Source organism: Spea bombifrons, chromosome 3 (genome assembly GCF_027358695.1).
Source record: "Spea bombifrons isolate aSpeBom1 chromosome 3, aSpeBom1.2.pri, whole genome shotgun sequence".
Taxonomy (NCBI): Eukaryota; Metazoa; Chordata; class Amphibia; order Anura; family Pelobatidae; genus Spea; species Spea bombifrons.
Window position 1 is genome coordinate 7,313,095 of NC_071089.1, and position 21,400 is coordinate 7,334,494.

At 45.8% G+C, this 21,400-nt stretch overlaps 1 protein-coding gene across 2 annotated transcripts in view; it reads right to left on the reverse strand.

The window, feature by feature from the left end:
- Window positions 1–21,400, reverse strand: part of MARK1 (microtubule affinity regulating kinase 1) — a 47,832-nt gene that overhangs the window by 24,337 nt on the left and 2,095 nt on the right. For both annotated transcript variants that reach the window (XM_053459656.1, XM_053459655.1), the window contains exons 2-3: window positions 6,864–7,067; window positions 5,825–5,878 (exon numbers count right to left, since the gene is read on the reverse strand). In XM_053459656.1, the coding sequence (XP_053315631.1) occupies window positions 5,825–5,878; window positions 6,864–7,067 (258 nt within the window). The remainder of the gene's footprint in view (window positions 1–5,824; window positions 5,879–6,863; window positions 7,068–21,400) is intronic.

Below are 21,400 nucleotides of genomic sequence, written 5' to 3' on the forward strand. Positions count from 1 at the left end.
ATACCGCAGTATGCTTCCTGCTTTCAATAAAGGCAGCCGGAGGCGAAGTCGAATAAGACAGAAACCTAATTTTCTAACTCAAATAACTAAAGAATGCCAGCACCGACTCGCACGAAGTAAAAATTACTGGAGTCCACGTAAAACAGACATCGGCTTGGTTTAGTAATATTAACAAGTGTACAGAAAATGCTTAATGAACAAATATATTTTGATAGAGAAGCACATAAAAAATATATATATATATATTTGAAACCGTATCCGTATAAAGAATATATTTTTCTCCATGTAACAGACAAAGGGTTAATGCTGACCAGGAAAAAAATTCCAAAGGGAACAGGAATCGTTTGAGTTTTGGGATATAAATAGGAAACGGTTGCTTTTGGATGAAATCTAAGGGGAAAACAAAATGTAACTTTAGCATTAATTATCACAATAGACGCCAATGGGTGCTTGTTTATTGTAAAGCAGCGATATTGTATTTGGGGGGGGGGTTAAATGAAAGCTTTCATCAGGAAGCCAGATCTAACCGTCGGATCGCATACATTCACAATAATTATCAGGAATGCTGGTTTTTAACCCCGTGTAGCTGCCACAGCGGTGCAATGCCCTGCACACAGAGAAACATAGAATTTGACAGCAGATCGGCCCCATTCGGCCCCCATCTAATCAGCAGTAAAGACTTAAACCTTAATCAGTCGTTGGTCTCATCTTACATTAAGGAGCCATATGCCTATCCCATGCATGTTTAAATCCCCTCACTGTATTACCCTCTACCACTTCTGCTGGGAGGCTGTTCCACTTATCTACCACCCTCTCTGTAACGTAAAATGTTCTCACATTACCTCTAAGCCTTTGACCCTCTAGTTTTAAATCTCCTCCTCTTAAAGTACTATGGATTATGGATTTAAACGTCTCTCTCCCATCTCCCCTCTCTCTCTCCCCTCCAGGCCGGACATATTAAGACCCCTTAGTCCTGAAGCCTAGGAAACAAGGCCCGCCGCTTACTATACAACTGAATGTAGCATTTTGTTTAAGACGTACCGACGCCACAAACGACTGGCAGGATAAAATGGATATTTTCCAAGAGGCGAGGGTAGTTAGCGGAGTAACCATGGCAACGTAAACTCAAGATCATAAAAGGTAGATTATTTTACCAGAAACCCATTTATTTCAAAAAGGAGATTAATGTCCTGTAGATTTACCACGGGCCACAAACTAATTTTCTTACACAAAAAAAAAAAATAGAACCAGAAAGGGGGAGCGCACAACCTAAAAAAGCATAAAAAGGCATAAACATTCAGATTCCAGGGTTGCCGCTAGAATAATAATGACCAATAAATACATAAAAGAAAATGAGAATTCAGCGCCTACCCAGTGAATACCATTAAAAAAAAAGCAAAAAAAACCATCAATAAATATTGGGCATTCTGTCATACTATATGGCCATATATAGCTTCGCCCGCCACTCTTGGCTGCCTGAGAGTGATGGTAGCAAGGCATAGTCCACAGCTTTCTTAAATAATAGTACCGTATCAAAAAAATTACAAAAACAAAGCGTTCTTTAGGATTCCCTTTGGTATAAACAGGGGAGAGCCGGAAAAAGAAGGCTACGTAGAAAGAGAGATCCCGTCATAAGAACATGAAAAGGATCCAGACAATGTGTAAACGCTGCATGAAATCCTTGTTGAACCTAAACTGAAATGTCCAAAAAAAAAAGTTCTGGTACTGACCCAGAATGTCTAAATAAGAGCAGCCAGAGGGCAACGGTGACCCCAGCCCCCCTCCCATCACAAAACTGCTTAGCTTGGAGGAAACCGCATACTGAATGGTTTGCGTGTAACACGGTAATTTTACACACAACTAAAATAACCAAACAGAAAAAAAACCCTATATTTCTGCTTAGCGGTAAGCGGCAGAGTGTGTTGATGCCAGCGAGCCGGCATTACAATGTCACCTGAAGGACAGGATGACGAACGCGACAATCTCGGCTTCCTTTAATAAATCACGGCGCAGTCAGCCGGGATAGAATTAAGGGGAGTCGGGTGGCAGCCGTAACCGGAGCGCGGATTAATCTTTCTGGGTCACGCTCCAAACCAACGGCGGCTTTATCATACCCAACCGGGGAGCCGTCTACTAAACACGCTCTAAAGGAAAGCGTTCCAGCCATCAAAGGGTCCCGCTACAAGGATGTATACATTATAGCGCATTATAGAGAAATCTCCCCTAACCTAGAAGATGCAGCCCTGCTGCAGCAGCTGCCCTCCCTCTTTATGGACTGACATTTCTGATCGTATACATTAAAGTCCATTTGATGGCCGGAGTAAAGAAGGGCTTGAACTGCGGATGAAGAGCGGCCCTGGCACTTTAAGGCCATATGCATGGCCAGTTCGTCCGGTTTGCCAGATGGCCGGTCCAGCAAGAAGAGCAATGTATTTTATTTTACAGACTTCATTCCCGTGGTTTCTATGGTCATCATTGATACGTTTAATGTTGTAGAACCCCGCGATGCCCTCAAACCCAGCAAACATTCCGAGCTTCTAGAAAAGAGGGGCATCAGGGGAGGACAGAGGGACCGTCGCTCCTAAAGAGCGAGCATTAAAGCTCATCGAGGGACATTCAAGTCTTGGCAGACCCACCAATCTGGCCCTCAAAGGGTTACCCGTTTATCATTTTATGACCCAAAAGACGTAACATTATTCAGCACAGGACCACTGCACGATACGGCGCGCGCAGCAGACAGCACGGCCCCCCGAGCGCTCGTTTAGACCTATTCTAGACCCCCGTTCAATAGCGAGCTTTGGCTAATGGAATTAAGAGACCGCGCTGAATAATTTATCATCAGGATGCAGAACGCTTCCTTTATTTTATTAGCCTTTAAAAAAAAAAAAAAAACGGCAGCAGATTCCTTGCAGCAGCAACACGGAGAAAACGCGAGTAAATCTCATAATCCACCAAAAACCCTGACTCGGCCCGATTCCGCGCACGTTCACACAAAATACAGACTCCGTTTCTAAATAATGAATTTTAAAATTCTCATCCAAATAAATCAATGGGCGCCAACAGTCTGGAATATGTCAGGACAGTCCCTGCAACCGGGCTTTTGTTGCATTTGTCGACTGACCCAACAAATATTCAGGGGGAAAAAGGGGCAATTATCGTATTTGGACGATAAGACGTTATTTTTCAGAACGATTCATCAGAGGGCAAAAAACAAAACCCACTTCTTTTTTCGCAAATCCATCTGCAATCTTCTGGCCTCTTGGAGTACTTCTGCAAAAGGGCGGAGTCACGGCGCACACCATGGGGACACCACGTTCCTCCAATTGGGGGAGAGGGTGAGTGCAGTGGCCCCGCCCTTTTGCAGAAGTACCTGGATAATAGAGCAGCGACCGGGGGAGAAGAAAGAAGAACAAGAGCCAAGAGAGGAAGCGGAGCTGCGGAAAAGAAGACAGGACACGGAATCTGAAAGCGGAGAAGCAAGGAAGACCTTGACACAGTGTGAGAGAGAGTGTGAGTGGCAGTGAGAGAGAGAGAGTGAGAGCAATAGGACCTATAGGGCCCCCATTAAGATCCAAAGTTTACCTTAAAATCGAGTAATGTGCCAATTATACCCACAAAACATTTTAATTCAACATTTATTTAATTTGAGTCATATAGCGCCATCATACTCCGCAGTCATGTACAACAGGGCGATTATACCCTCCCCTACATCTGACAACATGTAAACCCCCCCCACCCCGTCCCAATCCATGACCGGGTGATCTGAGGGTTACTTCAAAGTACCACAAAACCAGAGTTCTGTTTAGAAAATGTTAAGTAGGTTCGTAACTCACAGGCGGACGCAGCTCCTGCTCCGGATTATCTGTAATTCCCCCGTGGCGGCTCCTTCCTCGTATAATAGAGATGCGTTTGGACCGGAGTCACAAACCGATCCCCGGCAGAGAACGCACCGCACGGAACGTGAATTAAAGGGACATTTACACTATGGACGTCTGTGTCGAGCGGGCAGAGCCTCCATAGACACGGAGAGCGGGATAGGACGGCTTTAACCACACAACCTAAAACAAAAGCGTCCCTCTCTGCCCGACAGAAATAACGAGATAATCACACATTAAGGACGCGAAGCCTGGTTATGCTCACGGCGTAACACCCCCCCCCTCCAAATAGTTTGCGGTATACGACATAACGATGGTTTTTATAAACCAATAAAGTAAAAGCGGCCAGAATGTATACACAGCAGGAAGGAACCGATAAATCACTAGGAACGCGCTAAACAATTTGCTCGCTAATACACTTTTTTTGTTATTAATGTAATCGATTACTTGGGCGTAGTTTGCATTCGTTTGCACGACTTACATAAAGCACAACGGTATAGTTCAAAGCACAATGGTATAGTTCAAATCCAGACAATGGTGGAGGGGGGTGAGGTCTGCGTGGGTTTAGACGGTCAAGGAGGGGTTAAAGCCAAAGCTATAAATAGAGCATTCAGGAATCGGATGTGGTTTTAGTTCAGGAATAATAATAATAATAAAAAAAAGAACACAGAATGAAGGTGTCTGTGAAACGAATGCACTAAACCAGAACATATGGTTGGGGGGGTTAAAACAACTGGAATGTGCCTGGGGGGCCACATCCGCGTTTTGTAATTTTTCCAAAAAGCATTTATTTTTAGAATCCGTAACAGAAAAGGTTACGCCGTGGATCGTGACAACCCGCGACATAACCGTTTCTGTTCCGAATTCTAAAAACGTTAATTTATATTCAGCTCCAAAGAGTAAATCAAAACCAGAAGCTGTTACAGAGCCGTTCCGCTCGGACTCCGGGTGAAAGCTGTCCGAAGGGCCATTTATACCGTCCCCGATCCCTAGATAGCGGCGTGAACAAGGAAGGGGTGTTTGCTAATTTAGCTTTATAAAGGCGCTACTGAGCTCTTCCATGACTGCGTTACTCAGTTACCCAAGTCTGTCTTATTATAACGATGAGACTGTAGCACTGCTTTAACCCTTTATATACTGGGAAGAAATAAGATATCCCAATTCCTTAACGCTTTACAGTCCCATAGAGGTTTCAATGATAGCCACACAGAGCTCATAGAGGTTAATCTGCAGAATCCTGTTTGAGCCATCCCGCCTGGCTTTCTCTGGGTTTGGCACTACTTTTAGGGTAAATGGATCGTCCATGCAGAACGGGTATAGCAGTAGGAACCAGCTAGGAGGCAAACAGGATAGTCGGACGAGCCAAGGTCAAACACACCATAAACGACGGGAGCGCCGAAGTCAGAACCGAAGAGAATCAAACGTGCAATAATGCTGGTGAAAGGCAACTAATACTCTATCCCGGGCCAAGCCGTTCCACACCTCTAAGAGGCTGGCTGATCAATGTGATTAATTAGACGTCTGTCCCTTTAAGAGCCAAAACCAGCTGCGCCTGCCTGTACCTTTTTTGCCGAAGCCGCTACTTTTCTCTGGCGTCTTTGGAGCGGCCCGGATGTATCTGACTGGGGTCTGTGGCAGTGCGCTGCGCGGACCCCCAGGGAAGCATCGGAGGTCCCTGCAATGCCCTTCAGGATAGGAGGTAAATGGGGGGGGGTAGACTGTAAATAAGCGGTCCCTGTAGTCATGGGGGGGGGTCTGCTGGTGACGGGTGCCTTACAGAGACCTGGACAAGTAACCTACCCCTTCCTAATCAATAAGCTCTCACCCGACCTCCGCCGTCTCCCCCCCATTCCTGTACACCCCATACCCGCGCCCCGCACGTGTATATAAGAGATAACCCCAAGTAAAAACGCACTTTTCACACACGGCGGCACGGCCTCGCGTCTTACCTTTTGTAGACTTGTAGGATTAAGTTGGGTTTTATCGATAATTTTTACCGCCACCTGTAAATAAAATAAACCAACGAGTCAGCATAGGGGTCGTGAAAGAAAGTTACAGCAGAAACACAAAATACACAAAATTCCAAACAGAAGAAGTTTTCCGCATCTGACAAATATTTTTCATTTTAAAAAGAATGGACTAATTTGCCAATCACAGATAGATACAAACATGTCCGTTATACATTAACCCCTTAATGACAAAGCCCGTACATGTACGGGCTCAAAATGCATTGTTTTCAATGGGTTTAGGGACCGCCCACTGTCCTTAAGGGTCTCTAAAGCCTTCCTATACATACAGAAGATGAGAGTTACTTGCCAATTGCATTATTTACATGCAAATACATAGAATTTTGATCTATGCATTCTGCTTGAGACGCCGCCATATCCCCTGCAAAGACTGCGTATAAGCGACATGCTCGTTTTCAGCCAGCTCCAGGTTGTTCGGTGCAAGATTTCCAGGGGGTCTAGAAAGACACCCCGCTGCAGGCGCATGCTGCACGGAAAGGCTTTCCTGCCCAGTGATTGGCTACTTTGGGCCACCAATTGCAAAGCAAGGATATAAGATACTATTTTCTTACAAAGTAAGGAATCCCTATTAAGGTACACAGGTTTCACGTTACGGACAGCTGCCTAGCCCCGTAGACTTATGTGTTTGAGATCTCCAGAAAGCTATGAAAAAAAAATCTACAAACTCCGTCAAATTCCATATTACTATTAAAATAGGGGAGAATACAAAAATAATAACAGACACACAAGTCATAGCGGTACAGGAGATGCATCTATGGGACATGACCTGCCTAAGGTCTCCTAAGCCTCAGATGCCCAAGACGCCATGAGATTATCCCATCAACTTTGTCTGCGGTCTCCTGGGCATTAAACTGTTAAATGTTGCAGGGGGGGGGGACGTGTTTCTGGATAATGCATTTTTTATTGATTATTTTTTACTTCCACTAATGGGAATTATTTATCACAGTCCAGAAGCACCTACCTCTCTTCCGGTGAGGACATGTCTGGCCAGTTTCACCTTGGCAAAGTTCCCCTTCCCTATAGTTTTCAGCAGGCGGTAGTTCCCGACGTGAGGCTGCTCGTCGGTGGTGGACGCGATGGAGTTACGACACCGAGGGAGGCTCTGCCGGCTGCTCGATTTGGTAGGTGGGACATGAGGTTCCGGGTACCCATCCAATGAAGTGTGCTACGGGCGAAGGAGAACCGGTTAATACAAATGGAACACAGACATTTTACATAAAAGGAACATTCCGGCCCTTCGCCATGTTAACTGCATATCGTAGTAACCCCTACGCGGACCCCTATAATGCGTACATCTGTTCATGCGAAGCCTTCCATGTCTTGCTTTGTAATATTCAGCCCTAGGTTTCCTCAATAAAGGTCCATCTTTTTTTTTTTTTGATGACCTCATACTTCCTGTATTGTAACCGATGATGTCACTTCTTTCTCCTTGGTTAAAATATCTGATAAGCTGCCTTGCCCCGAGGATTATCTACGCACCGGATCGTATGTCAAGTACAAACCCCATTATCATCTAAATCTAAAACAAAGACTACTCTCGCTATATAATGGAAAAAAGGAGCTGAGACAGCGTATCCGTGGTACGCGTATAAGGTGGGTTACCGACGAGTACATATCGCTTATTTAAATTAAATACATAAACATCACTATAAGCGTGAAATATAAGATTTGGGGAAAGTGTCAAATTCCAGAGTTTATCTGATATTATACTCAGGGCCGAGCCTTAAAAGCAGAGGATGCCCGGGGGGAGATAAAGAGGCAAGTCAAGTAGGAGGCTGAGCGGGCGCATGTAGCGTCACGTTGCGTGACCCCGCGGGAATAGCGTGAGTTACATGCGTCAGCCTGGATTTCTGTATGTCTGTCTGGGTGTATGTGTACGTACACGTGTGTGTGGGTATGTTAGCATGATGTGTGTCTGGGTGTGTGTGTGTGTCGGGGGTGGTGTCTGGGTGTGTGTGGGTACGTTAGCATGTGTGTAAGTGGGCACGTGTGTGTGCGTCTGGGCTTAGTGGTGTTGGGGGGGGGGCACATTTGCATCTTTGGATCCGGTCCGGATTAAACCTATTGATACAGAAAGGCGTATGAAAAGACAAGCGACGAGATGAATAAGCTATTCCTAGCGGCCGTTTCTTAATTGAAGCCAAACTCCCACCATACTTTAGTGAGTTGTTTTGTAGTTGTAATGAATATTTATTATATATAAGTAGCCACAAAAATAGTAACCGTTCCACACAAGCGCTCGGAAACCCGTGATCTTCTGCCCTTTGTGAGGCCGGTTCTCACGACCGGGAAGCCTCCTGGAAATCTTAACAGAACACCTGATCGTGTCACACCAGACGCAGCGTCGTCTCAAAGATAGCAAAACGCGTCTGGATTTGCGATAAGACTCCGTCTTCACGTATGAGGCGTCTGCCATCAGATCCTTGATAGAAACCATCAAGGTTACTACTCTCACTGCGTAAAGTCCGGCTGGGAAAGGCGGCGCTCAACGGTAGCGAATGCCTGTAAATCACATACATGCTGTAAATACTCAGCTTTAAGTAACCTACTTGGCACCCTATGGAAAATATAAGTATATATATACCGGAAATAAACCTTCATATGACGGGGAACGCATTCCTGCCGACCTCCGGAGGGTGAAATCGAACATCTCCAATAGAGTTCAGCGAATGTTGTTCAGCGAAATGTAAAAATATTTAACCACTTAAAGACCCAAGGACGTGCTATTACGTCCTAAGGATCGTTTGAAAGGTGACCTATAGGAAGTAACAATACGTCCCAAAGTATCTACACTGGCGAGAAGGCTATTTAACCTTAAAACTCTGCATTTTTTGTTCATGCCACAATATATTGGGGAGGAGAACAAAAAAATTTCACGTCTCTAAGGAAGTAGATATTACTATTGTATTAAAAAAAAAATGTTTTCTACCGTTTAAGTTGAGGGACACATTCCTCGCCTATATAAATAAATCTTCCCTTTTTTTGCATGTATTCATGTGTTTTAGGCAAATAATCAAGTAAATGGCATTTTCCATTAATCAATACATTTAATGAGGCCTCATGAAAAGAAAAGAAAAAAAGAATAGTAATTAAAAACAGAAGGGGTAACATTCCATTAACTATGACTCCGAGGATTCCAAAAGCCAAAAAAAAGGTCTTATAAACATTAAGTCAAACCGAAGCGAACCAAGAGATAGAATATTCGTGTTCACCATTAAAGCCGCGCGCTGAACTGAATTTATCAGAACAGTCTGGGTGATTTGATGATTTTGAGAATGGAATTTTGAAAGGTCAGCTTGAAACCAAACATGTCCTGTTGGAGACAAGGAGGGTAGGAGACCGATGGGTCAGAATCCCATAAACAGCTTGGGGGTCAACAATTCCCCCGCTGGCTGCGATCTGGTACGCTGACACACGGGGGCCCCTTTTCCCATATCCCGAGCCGTTTTCTGTAGGGAAAAGAAGAATTTCTCTCTTTCATCTCAGAACAGCATGGAGACCGAAAATAAAAGGTCCCCCCGGGCACCCTCTGCAAAGCCTCACAACCATTTTTAAAGGAGGCAGTCTGCCTTCCCTATTGTTATCTTTTAATGCACATGGAGGTCCGTTTTCCATGGACTCCAAAGTGTTTTACGGCATTCTTCCATTATTGGAGTCCTTCTGTCCGATTTAACTCCGGCTCCGGCTGCCTCTCCTGAAAGCAGACAGCATACCTCAGTATGCTCCTTGGACGCCCATTCTAACCTGAGCATGCGCAAGAAGTTTCCTTACTTATATCTCTTGGCTGCCACTATTGAGTTCAGGGCTACAGAATATTAATAAAAATTTAGTTTTTATGTATGCTTCCAGGGTATGTTTTTTTAGCCACCAAAGGCAATGTGAAATGAGCTCCTACTAAGTCAGTAGGAGTAGGAGAAGCCAGTCACATAGTTTAGGTGAGCCTACATGTGATTGGCTGACACTACTGACATTGATTTCCATAGGAGCTCAGCTAGACTAGACTGGGAGTTCTACTGGGCATGTGCAAGAAGTGTACTGAAGTATGCTTCCTGCTTTAAGTAGAGACACAGTTGGGGCGGAGTTAAGCGGGCCGGGAGTCTAATTTTCTACCTCCGATAACTAGAGAATGCCATAACATGAATAGAGGTATACCAAGCAATGAAAGTTGGAGTGCAGACACGCACATTCTTCTGGAGCCAGTAGCTGGTAGCAATTTAGAAGCAAACAAGGACAAGGAGGATAGAGGTGAGCAGGCGTCATGGCGACATCACCTTTTTCTGCAGGAAATGGCTTTAAAAGAACAGCTAGAAGAGGTCAAAGTGACCGACGCGACGTTAAAGAGATATATAACAGAGGTGTCTTTCTTAAAGGTTGGTTATAGAGTAAGCAGGTCTCCGCCAGACCCTGGAGAATGCATTACCTCTCTGGGGAGAACGCTCAAGCATCTGTTCAGGCATTCATAGTTCTTTATCAAGTAATTAAACTCCCCAAAAATATTTGGCGCATGTACACATAGCGTTTCCTGTTTTTAGTATCAGTTCCCATCCAATATAAAAAACAAAAAAAACAGCTGGTCCCACTTTATGGATCAACAGCTGATGCCGCCTTAAACGAGCGAAGAAATTCTACACTGGCAATTCAGTTTAACACTTCCCGCGCCAGGAAAGGCACTCTGGGGGTTAATACAGGGGACACCATTGGGTCATTCGCTGGTATCGCGGTACTTTCCCGGACGTGAGCGGCCGACGGCTGCCATCGTACCATTGCTGGGCTCAGAGGGGCCGCGGCACGTCTCCCGCTCGTGGAACGAGAAGCTTTCCAGGGCAAGCCTGGCGCAGGTTCAAGAGAGTTCGCCAAGCATGCCAAGAGGCAGCCTGTGTCTTGCTGTACTCCACGGCAACCCGCTGCCGGCACGGCAAGCAAAACATGGAGACCCGGTCTATTATCTGTAACCCTTTCCGGATCCCACCGAGCAAAAAAAAAAAGGTGCAAAAACATTAGACAATTACTGCTCAGAAGGCGGCGGAATATTTTGAGCTATACATCACGCTTCACTTTTCCATGCCTGATCTATATAATAAATAGTTCATTATCCCACAGAGTGTTCCTCTGGCTTTTGTCACGCTTCAGCTCCTGAAAACATTGTTCCTCCCCAGTCTGTCCCACAGGAATCCTGATCACGTGATCCACGAAGACGCTAAGACCATAAGCAAGGGGGGGGGCGTTATGCGGCGGAGAGATCCGATTGGCCAGCAAGACGCGAGACAATGGGCTCCGGCTATGCGTTTAAAGAATCAGAAAGCCCCATTCTCTCCAAGCCCAGGAATTCCAGCGCAGCCGTATGCTAATGCTTCCAAAGAGCTTGCGGGCGTGATACGTTCCAGCAGCTAATGTGTTAAACCGAGTCATTTGAGATACAAAAGACTATAGGAATCCCGCTGCGATCCCACGGAATTCTATTTTATTGATGTCCATAGCACTAGCGTATGCCGTAGCGCTGTACAACTGTGGCGTCACTTCCCGGCTTGCTGGGCATGTTAGATTAATGGGACCCTCCAATCATTTGCACTTTAATGCAGGGTCCCTTTAAATTGTAAGGTGCCCCCCCCTTTGCATGTGGGGGGTATTATACAGAATGACCCCATATGCATTTGCCCCGTTCCCCACCCCGACTGCCTTCTGTGCAGGACATGTCACTGTCCGCCCCTGTGGGCAGGGGTCCAGACCCTCACGTGCATGCGCGGACACGCAGTAAAGCACTTTAATTGGAGTTCTAATTCAGCAGGGCCGTCAGGGGCGGTAAAACGATCACCATAAACTAATCCACTCGAGATACGGTCGCACTACATATACACACACACATACACATACATACATATATTACACATACATTACGAGCTTCTCCCTCAGGTAGGGCTGAGCTGGCCCTGTATAATGTATAGTTAATACGAGGCGTCTGAGCACTAAACCGTGAGCATTGTGAGACACGCAAATCCCGATGTACTTTTCTGTGTTAATCCAAGCTCGTTGTACAGCGCTGCAGCATATGATGGCGCTACATAAATCAATAATCATAACACAGCCCTGCGGCTTCCTCTTTACTATTTGGGCGTTTGCGGTAAATCAGGGAACGGATTATGTTCCGGTCATTCGACAAAAAAACGTTCCATTTATAAGGAGTAGAATATGACTTCCGTATGGTATCCGAGTTGCAGCGAGAGTCGGGCCGGCGTCACGGGCCGAGCCAGACCATAAGGCTTGGTTAAGTATACAAGGCCTAAAACACAAAATAAAAGCCCCGACAGCCGGGGATGCCGACGGTGAGACGCGCGTAACCGTATAACGTCACATCGCTTCGGTTCTGATGTGCGGAAGATAATAATAACGGCGATGATGATGATGATGACGAGCTTTTATTATGATTGATCACAAGAAGGAGAGAGGAGATGATTGACGACGTTATCAGCCAGCACGCCATCTCATACATGTTTCATCTCGCGCCGCCGCGCTTATAAGACCCTCGTAAATCTTCGTATAACGGGGGAAACGTAAATATAGAGGAAAGGGGGTTTAGAGACTCGTTATCCTGCTAGCGCTCTAAGACGCCGGTCCACATGTACTTATCCGGTTCCCCCAGCGCTTGCCGGGACGCCTGCCAGAGATCGCCGGGCCGAAGTGCATTATCGGATCTTATTACAATCGCCAAAGCTGACCTTGAAGCCCTCTCAGCGTTTTGCTTTCTCTATTTATCCTTTTTTTTTTTTACTAGACCTTCAAAAGCTATTGCTCTTCCGAGCATTTCAAATCGATACGCAGGGGGAGGAAAAAAAAAAAAATCTATATTTAAAATGGTTTATTACTTGAGAACGTCCGTGAAGCAGATAGAATGCAGAGAGAGACAAGGAGAGCAAACGTCAGCCCTCAAAGACGAAGAGAAATATGGATTTTATGAAGTAGGTATTTGTGGGCGAGAGTTTTCACGTTGGATCTCTCGCTATTTCCTAAAACCCACATTTTAGGATTGAATGCGCTAAAAACATATCTAGAAAGTAGAGCTTAAAGAGTTAAGTAAGCAATAAACTCACCGGGGTGCTCTATGGGTTTGACTCGGGAGTCTCCGAGTGAAGTGCTGCTTCCATGGGTCTCCGGGGAGCCGTGTTTGGCCACACCCATTACCCGCCTACTCCCCTTTCAACTGCCTACTTACGGTTACCTAAAGCTAGCCCGCCCCTATGCAGCTAGCCCCACCCCTGCATAAAAAGCACTCCCCCAAAGAGGCAATATATGTTGGAAAACCAACGTGAGGGCAGCCGCCATGCCCGTTATCTCTACAAGTTGTAGACGGACAGTAAATTGATTGGTTTTACCAAGTTTGCCACTCTTTGCCACGGTTCTCAGCTCAGGTGGTAAAGGAGTCCTAACGTGCGCAAGCTATAGGTAATAATTTAGCTATGGCAAAATCAGTTGCCTTTTAAACATAAATGTTTTTATTACCATGGTAACCACTTTTTTTTTATTTCTAGTATTAATACGCAGCTGCATATTCTCCCTCCCTTACCCAACGCCAATCTACCAAACACCCTTATCCTTCTCATACTGCTTGTGGTAAACAATAGAACGGATCTGTCTTAATCACCCTCCCAGGCACTGACTAATGAAAGTCTGTGGAGGAACAGACTTCATTAGCACTGCCATAATGCTGGGAAAGTCACCCAAAATATCACGACTGACAGCAATGGCGGCCCCCAGATAAAGGGAGTTTATTGGAACAAAAAAAGATAAAGAGAGCTGTAAAATCAATGGAGGGCTGTGATGTTGCAGCCGTCTTAACTCCCTGTTGTGGTCCGATTATTCCTCCCCATTAAGCTTCTACTGCTATTGGGGGAAGAGCTGGTTGGTTCTTGCAGCATCTGAAAGCGTGTGGAGAGGCCTCTGGGTCACGAGACGTTTTTAACTACTGCAGTCTAAAGTAACGATGCTATGCGAATCATTGCGTGGCCCCTGTGGCCCACAAAGGGTTAAACACGCGATCGCGGTTACATTATCGCCGTCAACCAATCAAGTAAAGGGGGGGGGATGCTCGATCATCACTTTACGGGTTTCTCCCGATGACTTCGATCCATATTTAAAGTTCTTTTTCCACCAAGTAATGGTCAGAACCCCCCAGGGATTAGAGAACCGAAACCCGACACGGAGGGACTGTCAGCGCAAGCTACGTGACTGCAGGGACTAATCAGCTTTAGGGTGGTAATCGTTAATACTTACATTAAACTCCTTCGCGCTGCCCTGTTTACCCGCTGTACCACGTGGCCGACTATGCTGGCGCTATATAAAAATAAAGGCTAATAACTTCACACGTTGCTGCCCCCTGCAGCATGTCCGGGGTATAACGGAGATGCATTCCCCTCTAGGAGTGGTTGGTCAGCAACATGTGAAATACATACGTGTCATGGATGATTTGGTTGCCCAAGGTCAAGAAATACTGGACATTAATAATGCATTACACAGGGCCGGCTCAGCGCTTCCTGCAGGAGAAGAGCTATATATCAGAGAGGGGGGAGAGAGGGTAGGATCGAAACATTATTTATTGTTTTATATAGCGCCATCATATTCCACAGCGCTGTACAAAGGGTAGACAGGACATAAGTAGTATATAACGTAACATGATGGCACATGGAAACAGGGGAGGAGGGCCCTGATCAAAGGAGCTTACAATCTAGAGGAAATACTTAAAGGGGGTAAAGTAGAGGAGGAAGAGAAATTGTACAAGAAGATGCCATCATCTAAAACTACAGGGTCAGAGGCCAAGATGTAAAGTAAGGAAGGTTTACATTGCCGAGAAGGTTGTAGATAAGTGGGACAGCCTCCCAGCAGAAGTGGTAGAGGTTAATACGGCAAGGGAATTTAAGGCTCCTGAATCAAAGAGGAGACCAAGGACTGATTGAGGTTTATTCTGACTTGAGCCCCCACTTCTATTACAACAGGGATATTAACCATTTCTTGACTCTTTACTCAGCCCCCAGACTGTACAACTCTAATGTTAAATCCCTATGCAGTGACAGCATTTGTCCAACTGGTGAGGTCATCTCTCTCTCTTCTTTACTGATGATGTCAGACACCCCACATCCAAGCAGCCAGTCAACGCTGGCGAGAGAGAACGTCACCAGCCGTTTTCTACGTCTAAGTAGATTATGAAATCATACTTCGCAAGGGGATAGAACGGTTTCCACGGCGGGGGATTAGCAGGGGTCTGCACGATGTAATCACCCCGTTTCATGTGCCACAAAGGGGTTAAACAGAAAGCAGCACCTGCCAGAACAGACATCAAGCAGCCCGCAAAGACCCGAGACGGGGGCTCATCGTTCACGCCATTGTTTTTTAAACAATTAAAAAGTGAGACAATTAGAGGCCAGCCCCTCTGAACCCGAAGGCGCTTACAAAAAATGAATAATTATATCGTTCATTGAATTAGCTTTCTGGATTCCCTAACATATTACATTAAACCCTTAGGTTGATGCAGTTATCCTCTGTCTGCTGGAATGCCATTCCACGTGTCTACTACTATTATCAAAGGATCTTTGAAATTATATCTTTCCTACACAATTTGTAGGAAAGCACTCCCGTTCTGTGTATGTGTTCGGGGGTCCGACCTGCAGCTTTCCCTAAGGCATTTAGCTGGGGGAGGGGCATGAATGCACATGGGGGGGATCTGCATTTGCAAGCGGCGACATCATGATGATTTAAAGGGACCTCTCAGCTATCACATGCATTAAAGTGGATATGGGGGCTGCCGCGTCCCCATCGAGGAGGCTTCTGTTTGTTCCACGTTTACCAAGTGATGCAGAGCGACGGCGCAGCCCGATGGACCCCCGGAGATTTCCCAACGCCGGCGATAAAGGATTTTACACGAACGGACCCTTCACCCGAGGCTTCCACCCTCCAGCGCCACGGCATTCCCGATATAAAACATCAGCTTATCGCACGTGGCAAGCACGTCGGGCGCAAGAGCTGACAATCTACCGACCTCCTTCATACCTCGAGCTATAAAGCACCGTATGTGACGGACTGTCTTCCTGGTTATTCTATACATCGTACAGGATGGTGTTAGAAAACACGCATGTTCACGCGCACACACCAACATATACATACACATACACCGAAAGAGCTCCTATCAAATTCGGGTTCTAATCCTAAATAATCGGGAGCTGAAAATTCCGCATTCTGAGACATTTCCGCCGATCTTCTTAACCTCCCCCCGCCAGCAAATGCCGCTGGTTCCTGTAACTAATCTTCACAGTAAATGGTTGTAGACAGGTGGTGGAAGTGGTCCGACGCTCCACGTCCGTGTCACCTTGCTCCGCTTGTACAGAGCTCTCCCTATAAATACACTGCAGCTGCTGCTACTCCCTATGGAAGAGCCTATAGGGGGTCCGGGGGTCTGACCTCCAGACTGGTGGAGTCTATATACCGGCCTGGAACCCAACGGAACCGGAAACCAAGTTCCACACGGAAGAGAGTAGAGCTCAGAAGTATTCCAGTACATTCCAAATCGACCACCGTAGCCAGAAACACGAATCATTTTTAATATTGTATAAAGCAGGGGCCATCAGGGGCCGGAAAGCAGAAATATTGGAAATAACTCCAAAGCAAGGAAAAATTATTCATGCCCCAAAACTACATTTCTAAGACAACTGGAATGTGGCCGTATGGGGGGGGGGGTGGTGTTGGTACAAGCTTTCATACTTCCGCGTGCTTGGCTCCTTTTCCTCGGCTTCCTTCTTCTCTTGTCGCCCGCTTCCCCCTGGTATCAGCTGAGTTGACCAGGCCTCCTGGAGCGCTTCTGCTCCCCCGATTGGCGGGACGTAGAAAGGCTGTCCCCCTGGGGCATGTTGTAGCCACACCCTTTGCGCTATCTTGGACTACTTTTGTAAAAAGGGCGGAGCCACAGGGACAGCCTCTCCCTCGATCCTCCAATCCGGGGAGAGGGCGAGTGCGGAAGCGCTCCGAGAGGCCAGGTTACCGGCGCCGTTACTGGGGAGAAGCGGACAAAAAGGAAGACAGAAGAACAAGAAGAGGCAAGAGAAGAAGCCGAGCAGCGGAAAAGGAGACATTTGGGGTCACTCCTCGTCTTCAGACACTCGTACAAATTAACGAAAATTTCATTAAAATTTCTGCGAATCTGAAATACACAAGTCTTCACTTTGATTACAGCCGTTCTCTTCTCTTCCGCCGTTATGTTTTGTTTTCCTTCTATCATTCTAACACGTCCTCTCCGTTGCCTTTTTTTAAAATTTCAACGCTTTAACAGAGCCCTAGTTGCTTCCCTTTACACAACGCGCTTACTGCCCCCAAGCCGACCGAATTCCTCCGTCCCAGCGTCTGGAGCTTTGAACAGACGTGTCATTTTTTTGAACCCCGTGGCTACGTGAAATGGAATAGACTGAACTAGTTAAACAAGAACATTCCTGCTTTGCTAATTCCTTCGCCAGAAACCTTTAACCAGCCCAGACTTGGGCGACAGAACAATTACACTAAAGAAAGCAAAGACAGGTGTCAGCGAATGAATTCAGAAATGCAGATATCCCACTTAAAGCCACATCCGAACCAGGAATGTACAAAGGGGAAGGGGGGGGCATTAACAGACCGAGAGGTAGGGAATGATGGGCAATTTGGCTCTTTGCAAGGAGTTACGTCTTATTATTCATTCGTTCGCTTCATCCCTTCATTGGAATTTCATTCTGACATCTTGCAAGGATTATAAAAACTAAAAATACTGTTTTGGGCACTAAATAAAAAATAAATAAGACAGGGAAATGACAGTTGCTTTACAGGTGGTATGCCAAGTAGATAAAACATTCACTGAGCTCTCCCGCGTGTTCTGTCTTTTTTTTACATTTTTTTTTGTTTAATCACACACACAAAAAAAACCACAGAAACTTAAGTTACTTCAGTTTCTATGGCAACAACATCAGTGTGTATGATAATTAAGCTTTCCCTGCAGAACTATGATTGAGGTTAAATGTTACGTGATTAAAGAACAGTTTCTAGGAAGAGCCCCGGCGTGTAGCGGTACGAGGAACGATGTCACCAACGCTGCATTCCACATCAGAAGAGTAAGTGGAACAGAATCTTTAAGAATAACAGTATTTTAATACGCATCATTTAATATGGTCCCTAAGTGACGTAGGCGCTCCTATTGGCTGCAGCCGCTATGACATCACCAAGAAATTAGATATAAGTAAGTGGGCTATAAGTTTATTCACTAAAGAGGGAGTTGGCAGGAGAGCTGCAGTTTCATCTCGCTGACTTCACTATACATTTGCTCCACGAATAGCTTGTATGGCCTCAAATAAAGCATAATTAACTCACTGACTGAACTATACATTATGCAGGGCCAGTTCAGCCGCTCTTGTGGCTAAAGCTTTCAGGGATGGTCCTTCATAATGAATGGAGAAACGAGGGCCCATGCGTAGCACCCAAGCAGCCGTACTGAAAAAACCCAGGAACCTGCATCACACACACGTGCCGAAGAACCTGGAATGATTTACAGTCAGGTTTTCTAATATACATAAAATTATTTGATGGTGTTTACCGAGACCTGCCGAGCCGGCGCATTGGCCTGTGCCGACGGTCACCGCTGGGTACATCCATGATCCGGCCACACGCCGGGACCTATAAATAAACACGGCTCCGCCGAAGCAGCCCCGGCTAAGGTGCATAAACCTTTCCACAATCATGTAATGATTACTGTGGCCGACCCAACACTTCTCCAGGGGCCACAAGCCGTAGCCTAGTTCACTTGGTCGATGATCAACGTATAGATAACCAGCTTGATTATTTCACCCGTCTAAAACGCCCATTAAAGACACGCTAGTTACATATCAATGCTTGTGTCACCGGGTTTACATCCCTAGGGTCTGGCTGTTTGCCTCCCTGTGCCTGGTAACCTGGGGCCACGTTGTTTTTTGGCTCAGTTGTCACAGTTATGGAATCATTTTTACTTTAGTGAGAAGGTGGTAGACAAGTGGAACAGCCTCCCAGCAGAAATGGCAGAGGCTAATACAGTCAGGGGAGGGGAATACGCATGAGATAGGCGTACGGCTCCTGAATCTAAGACGAGACCAACGACTGATTAAGGTTTGAGTCTTTACAGCAGGAGAAACGGGTGACTAGATGGGGGCCGAATGGGGCTGCTGTCACAACTGTCTAACTTTTTTTAAGGACACTTTATTCATCACCCACAATCTATATCAATCCTTTTTTCTTACAAAGGAAGCCACTCGCTGTATATTCTTAGAAAACCGGTGCCTTAATATTTTTACCCTGACCCAAGGTGAACCCAAGGTGGCTTTTCTACGGGAAGTCTCCTTCCTCCAAAACCCAGACAGCGATGATGGCATTAGACAGGTGAAGCCATTCCCGTGTGAAACCGTCTCGGGGCCGGAGATCCCCCAAAGCAGAACGCAAAGCAAATGCCTGACAGCAACTGAAACAGCCTTAAAGGAACAGTCCAGACTCCAAAATTCTATTTCATTTATTTTATATTTGCATGGATCTTAACACATTTTAACTCCTCCCCCTGGCTGCCTCTACTGAAACCAGGAAGCATTCGTAGGTACACTTCCTGTACATGCAGAACCCCCATTGATGTTATCCAACGTCATGTATGCTACCAAAAAAAATGCCAAGATAACAGACATATGATTGGCTGCTGGTATTCCCATGGATTTAAACAGGGGCTCAGCTTCCATTGATTAGAATAGGAGTTCTAATGAGCGTGTGCGAGAAGCATACTAAGGTATGCTCTGTGCTTTCAGTAGAGGCAGCTGGGGGAGGAGTTCATTAAGATTAAGTCCCATTTTCTAGCTCCAATAACTAAAGTATACCCAGCAGCAACAACTTATACAGCGTAAAAGAAAAAACTAACTAAAAAAAAATCTAATCTTTACACTCGGACAGGAGACCCTTAAATACAGTATTTAGAAAGACCAGTTTTGGCTCAGTGCCACGTGGGTTAAAAGCCATGCTGTCGAGGAAAGTACATAGAGTAGTACAGAACACCGAATGCTCTTTAAGTGCGTATATTACAAAAACGATAATACGGTGTTGCTATTACCGGCCGGATGACATCATCCGATGTGGACTTTATACAGGGTACAGCTAATGCGGGGGTCTCAGCGTGCGACGCGGAGGAAAGGGACGCCGGCCAAAGTCTCCGTTCTTCAGCTGTAGCAAATCAATCAAAATGACACCTTTCAGCCCCGTGCCTTACCCTGGAGAGATACAGTTCCAGTGCTAGCCGAGTTCCACGGCCAGTTACAGACTGGGAGCGATATAGGTTGGTCTTAAAAAGACCCCCAATGCTGAAAAGATTCTCCATCTGTTCTGTATCACAGCTGATTAACGTATAGGGATAGTTCGTGAACGGAAAATAAGATCACGATAGTGAAAAGCCTCAGCGTTGGGTTTTTTTTTTTTTGAAAGGGTGGTAGATAAGTGGAGTATCCTCCCATCAGAAATGGTAGAGGGTAATACAGGGAGGAGATTAAAGCATGCATGGGACAGGCGTATGGCTCCTGAATCTAAGACGAGACCAACGACTGGGGTCTGAGTCTTTACAGCAGGAGAAACGGGCCGGGTGGATCTTATCTGCCGTCTCATTCAATCACATTCACGGGGTCTACACCCGATAACCCAATTATCACAATATATCGTCCCCCGCAATTCACATCCGCCGGCCGACACACTTAAACACCGCCAGAAAAAGGAGTGCCCGAGATGCAGTCTTTTGGGCTCCCTGGATGCAAACGATACTCAATAACGTACACTTCTGGTCAAACGTAATTATATATATACACCACCATTCAAAAGTTTGGGGTCACTCAAATTTCCTTGTTTTTAAAGAAAAGCACATTTTGATAATTAGAACAAGAAGTGGATCAAAAATCCAGCGGAGATGGGGTTAATGTTGTAAACACTATTGTAGCTGGAATCTCTTCATAGGCGTACAGAGGCCCTTTATCACTCCCATCACTCCCGTGCTCCAATGACCCTTTCTCACTCCCATCACTCCCGTGTTCCAATGGCCCTTTATCACTCCCATCACTCCCATGCTCCAATGGCCCTTTATCACTCCCATCACTCCTGTGATCCAATGGCCCTTTATCACTCCCATGCTCCAATGGCCCTTTATCACTCCCATCACTCCTGTGATCCAATGGCACGTTGGGCTCGCTGATCCAAGTTTAAATGAATTGATTGTAAGAAAATCCTTTTGCAATGATTTGAACTGTAGTGTGTGTTTATTTGAATGTTAGCGTGTGTATATATGTATATGTGTATGTGTGTATGAAGCGTAGTGTATAAAGGGCCCGGATACCGATCATGAATTACGGGTTTTTTCTGGCTAACGTTATGGGCAATTCCAACTCCTTCAAATGAAGCTACTAAGTCTGCTTCCCCGCCGCACATCACGTTGGAAAATATCTTCTAATAGCG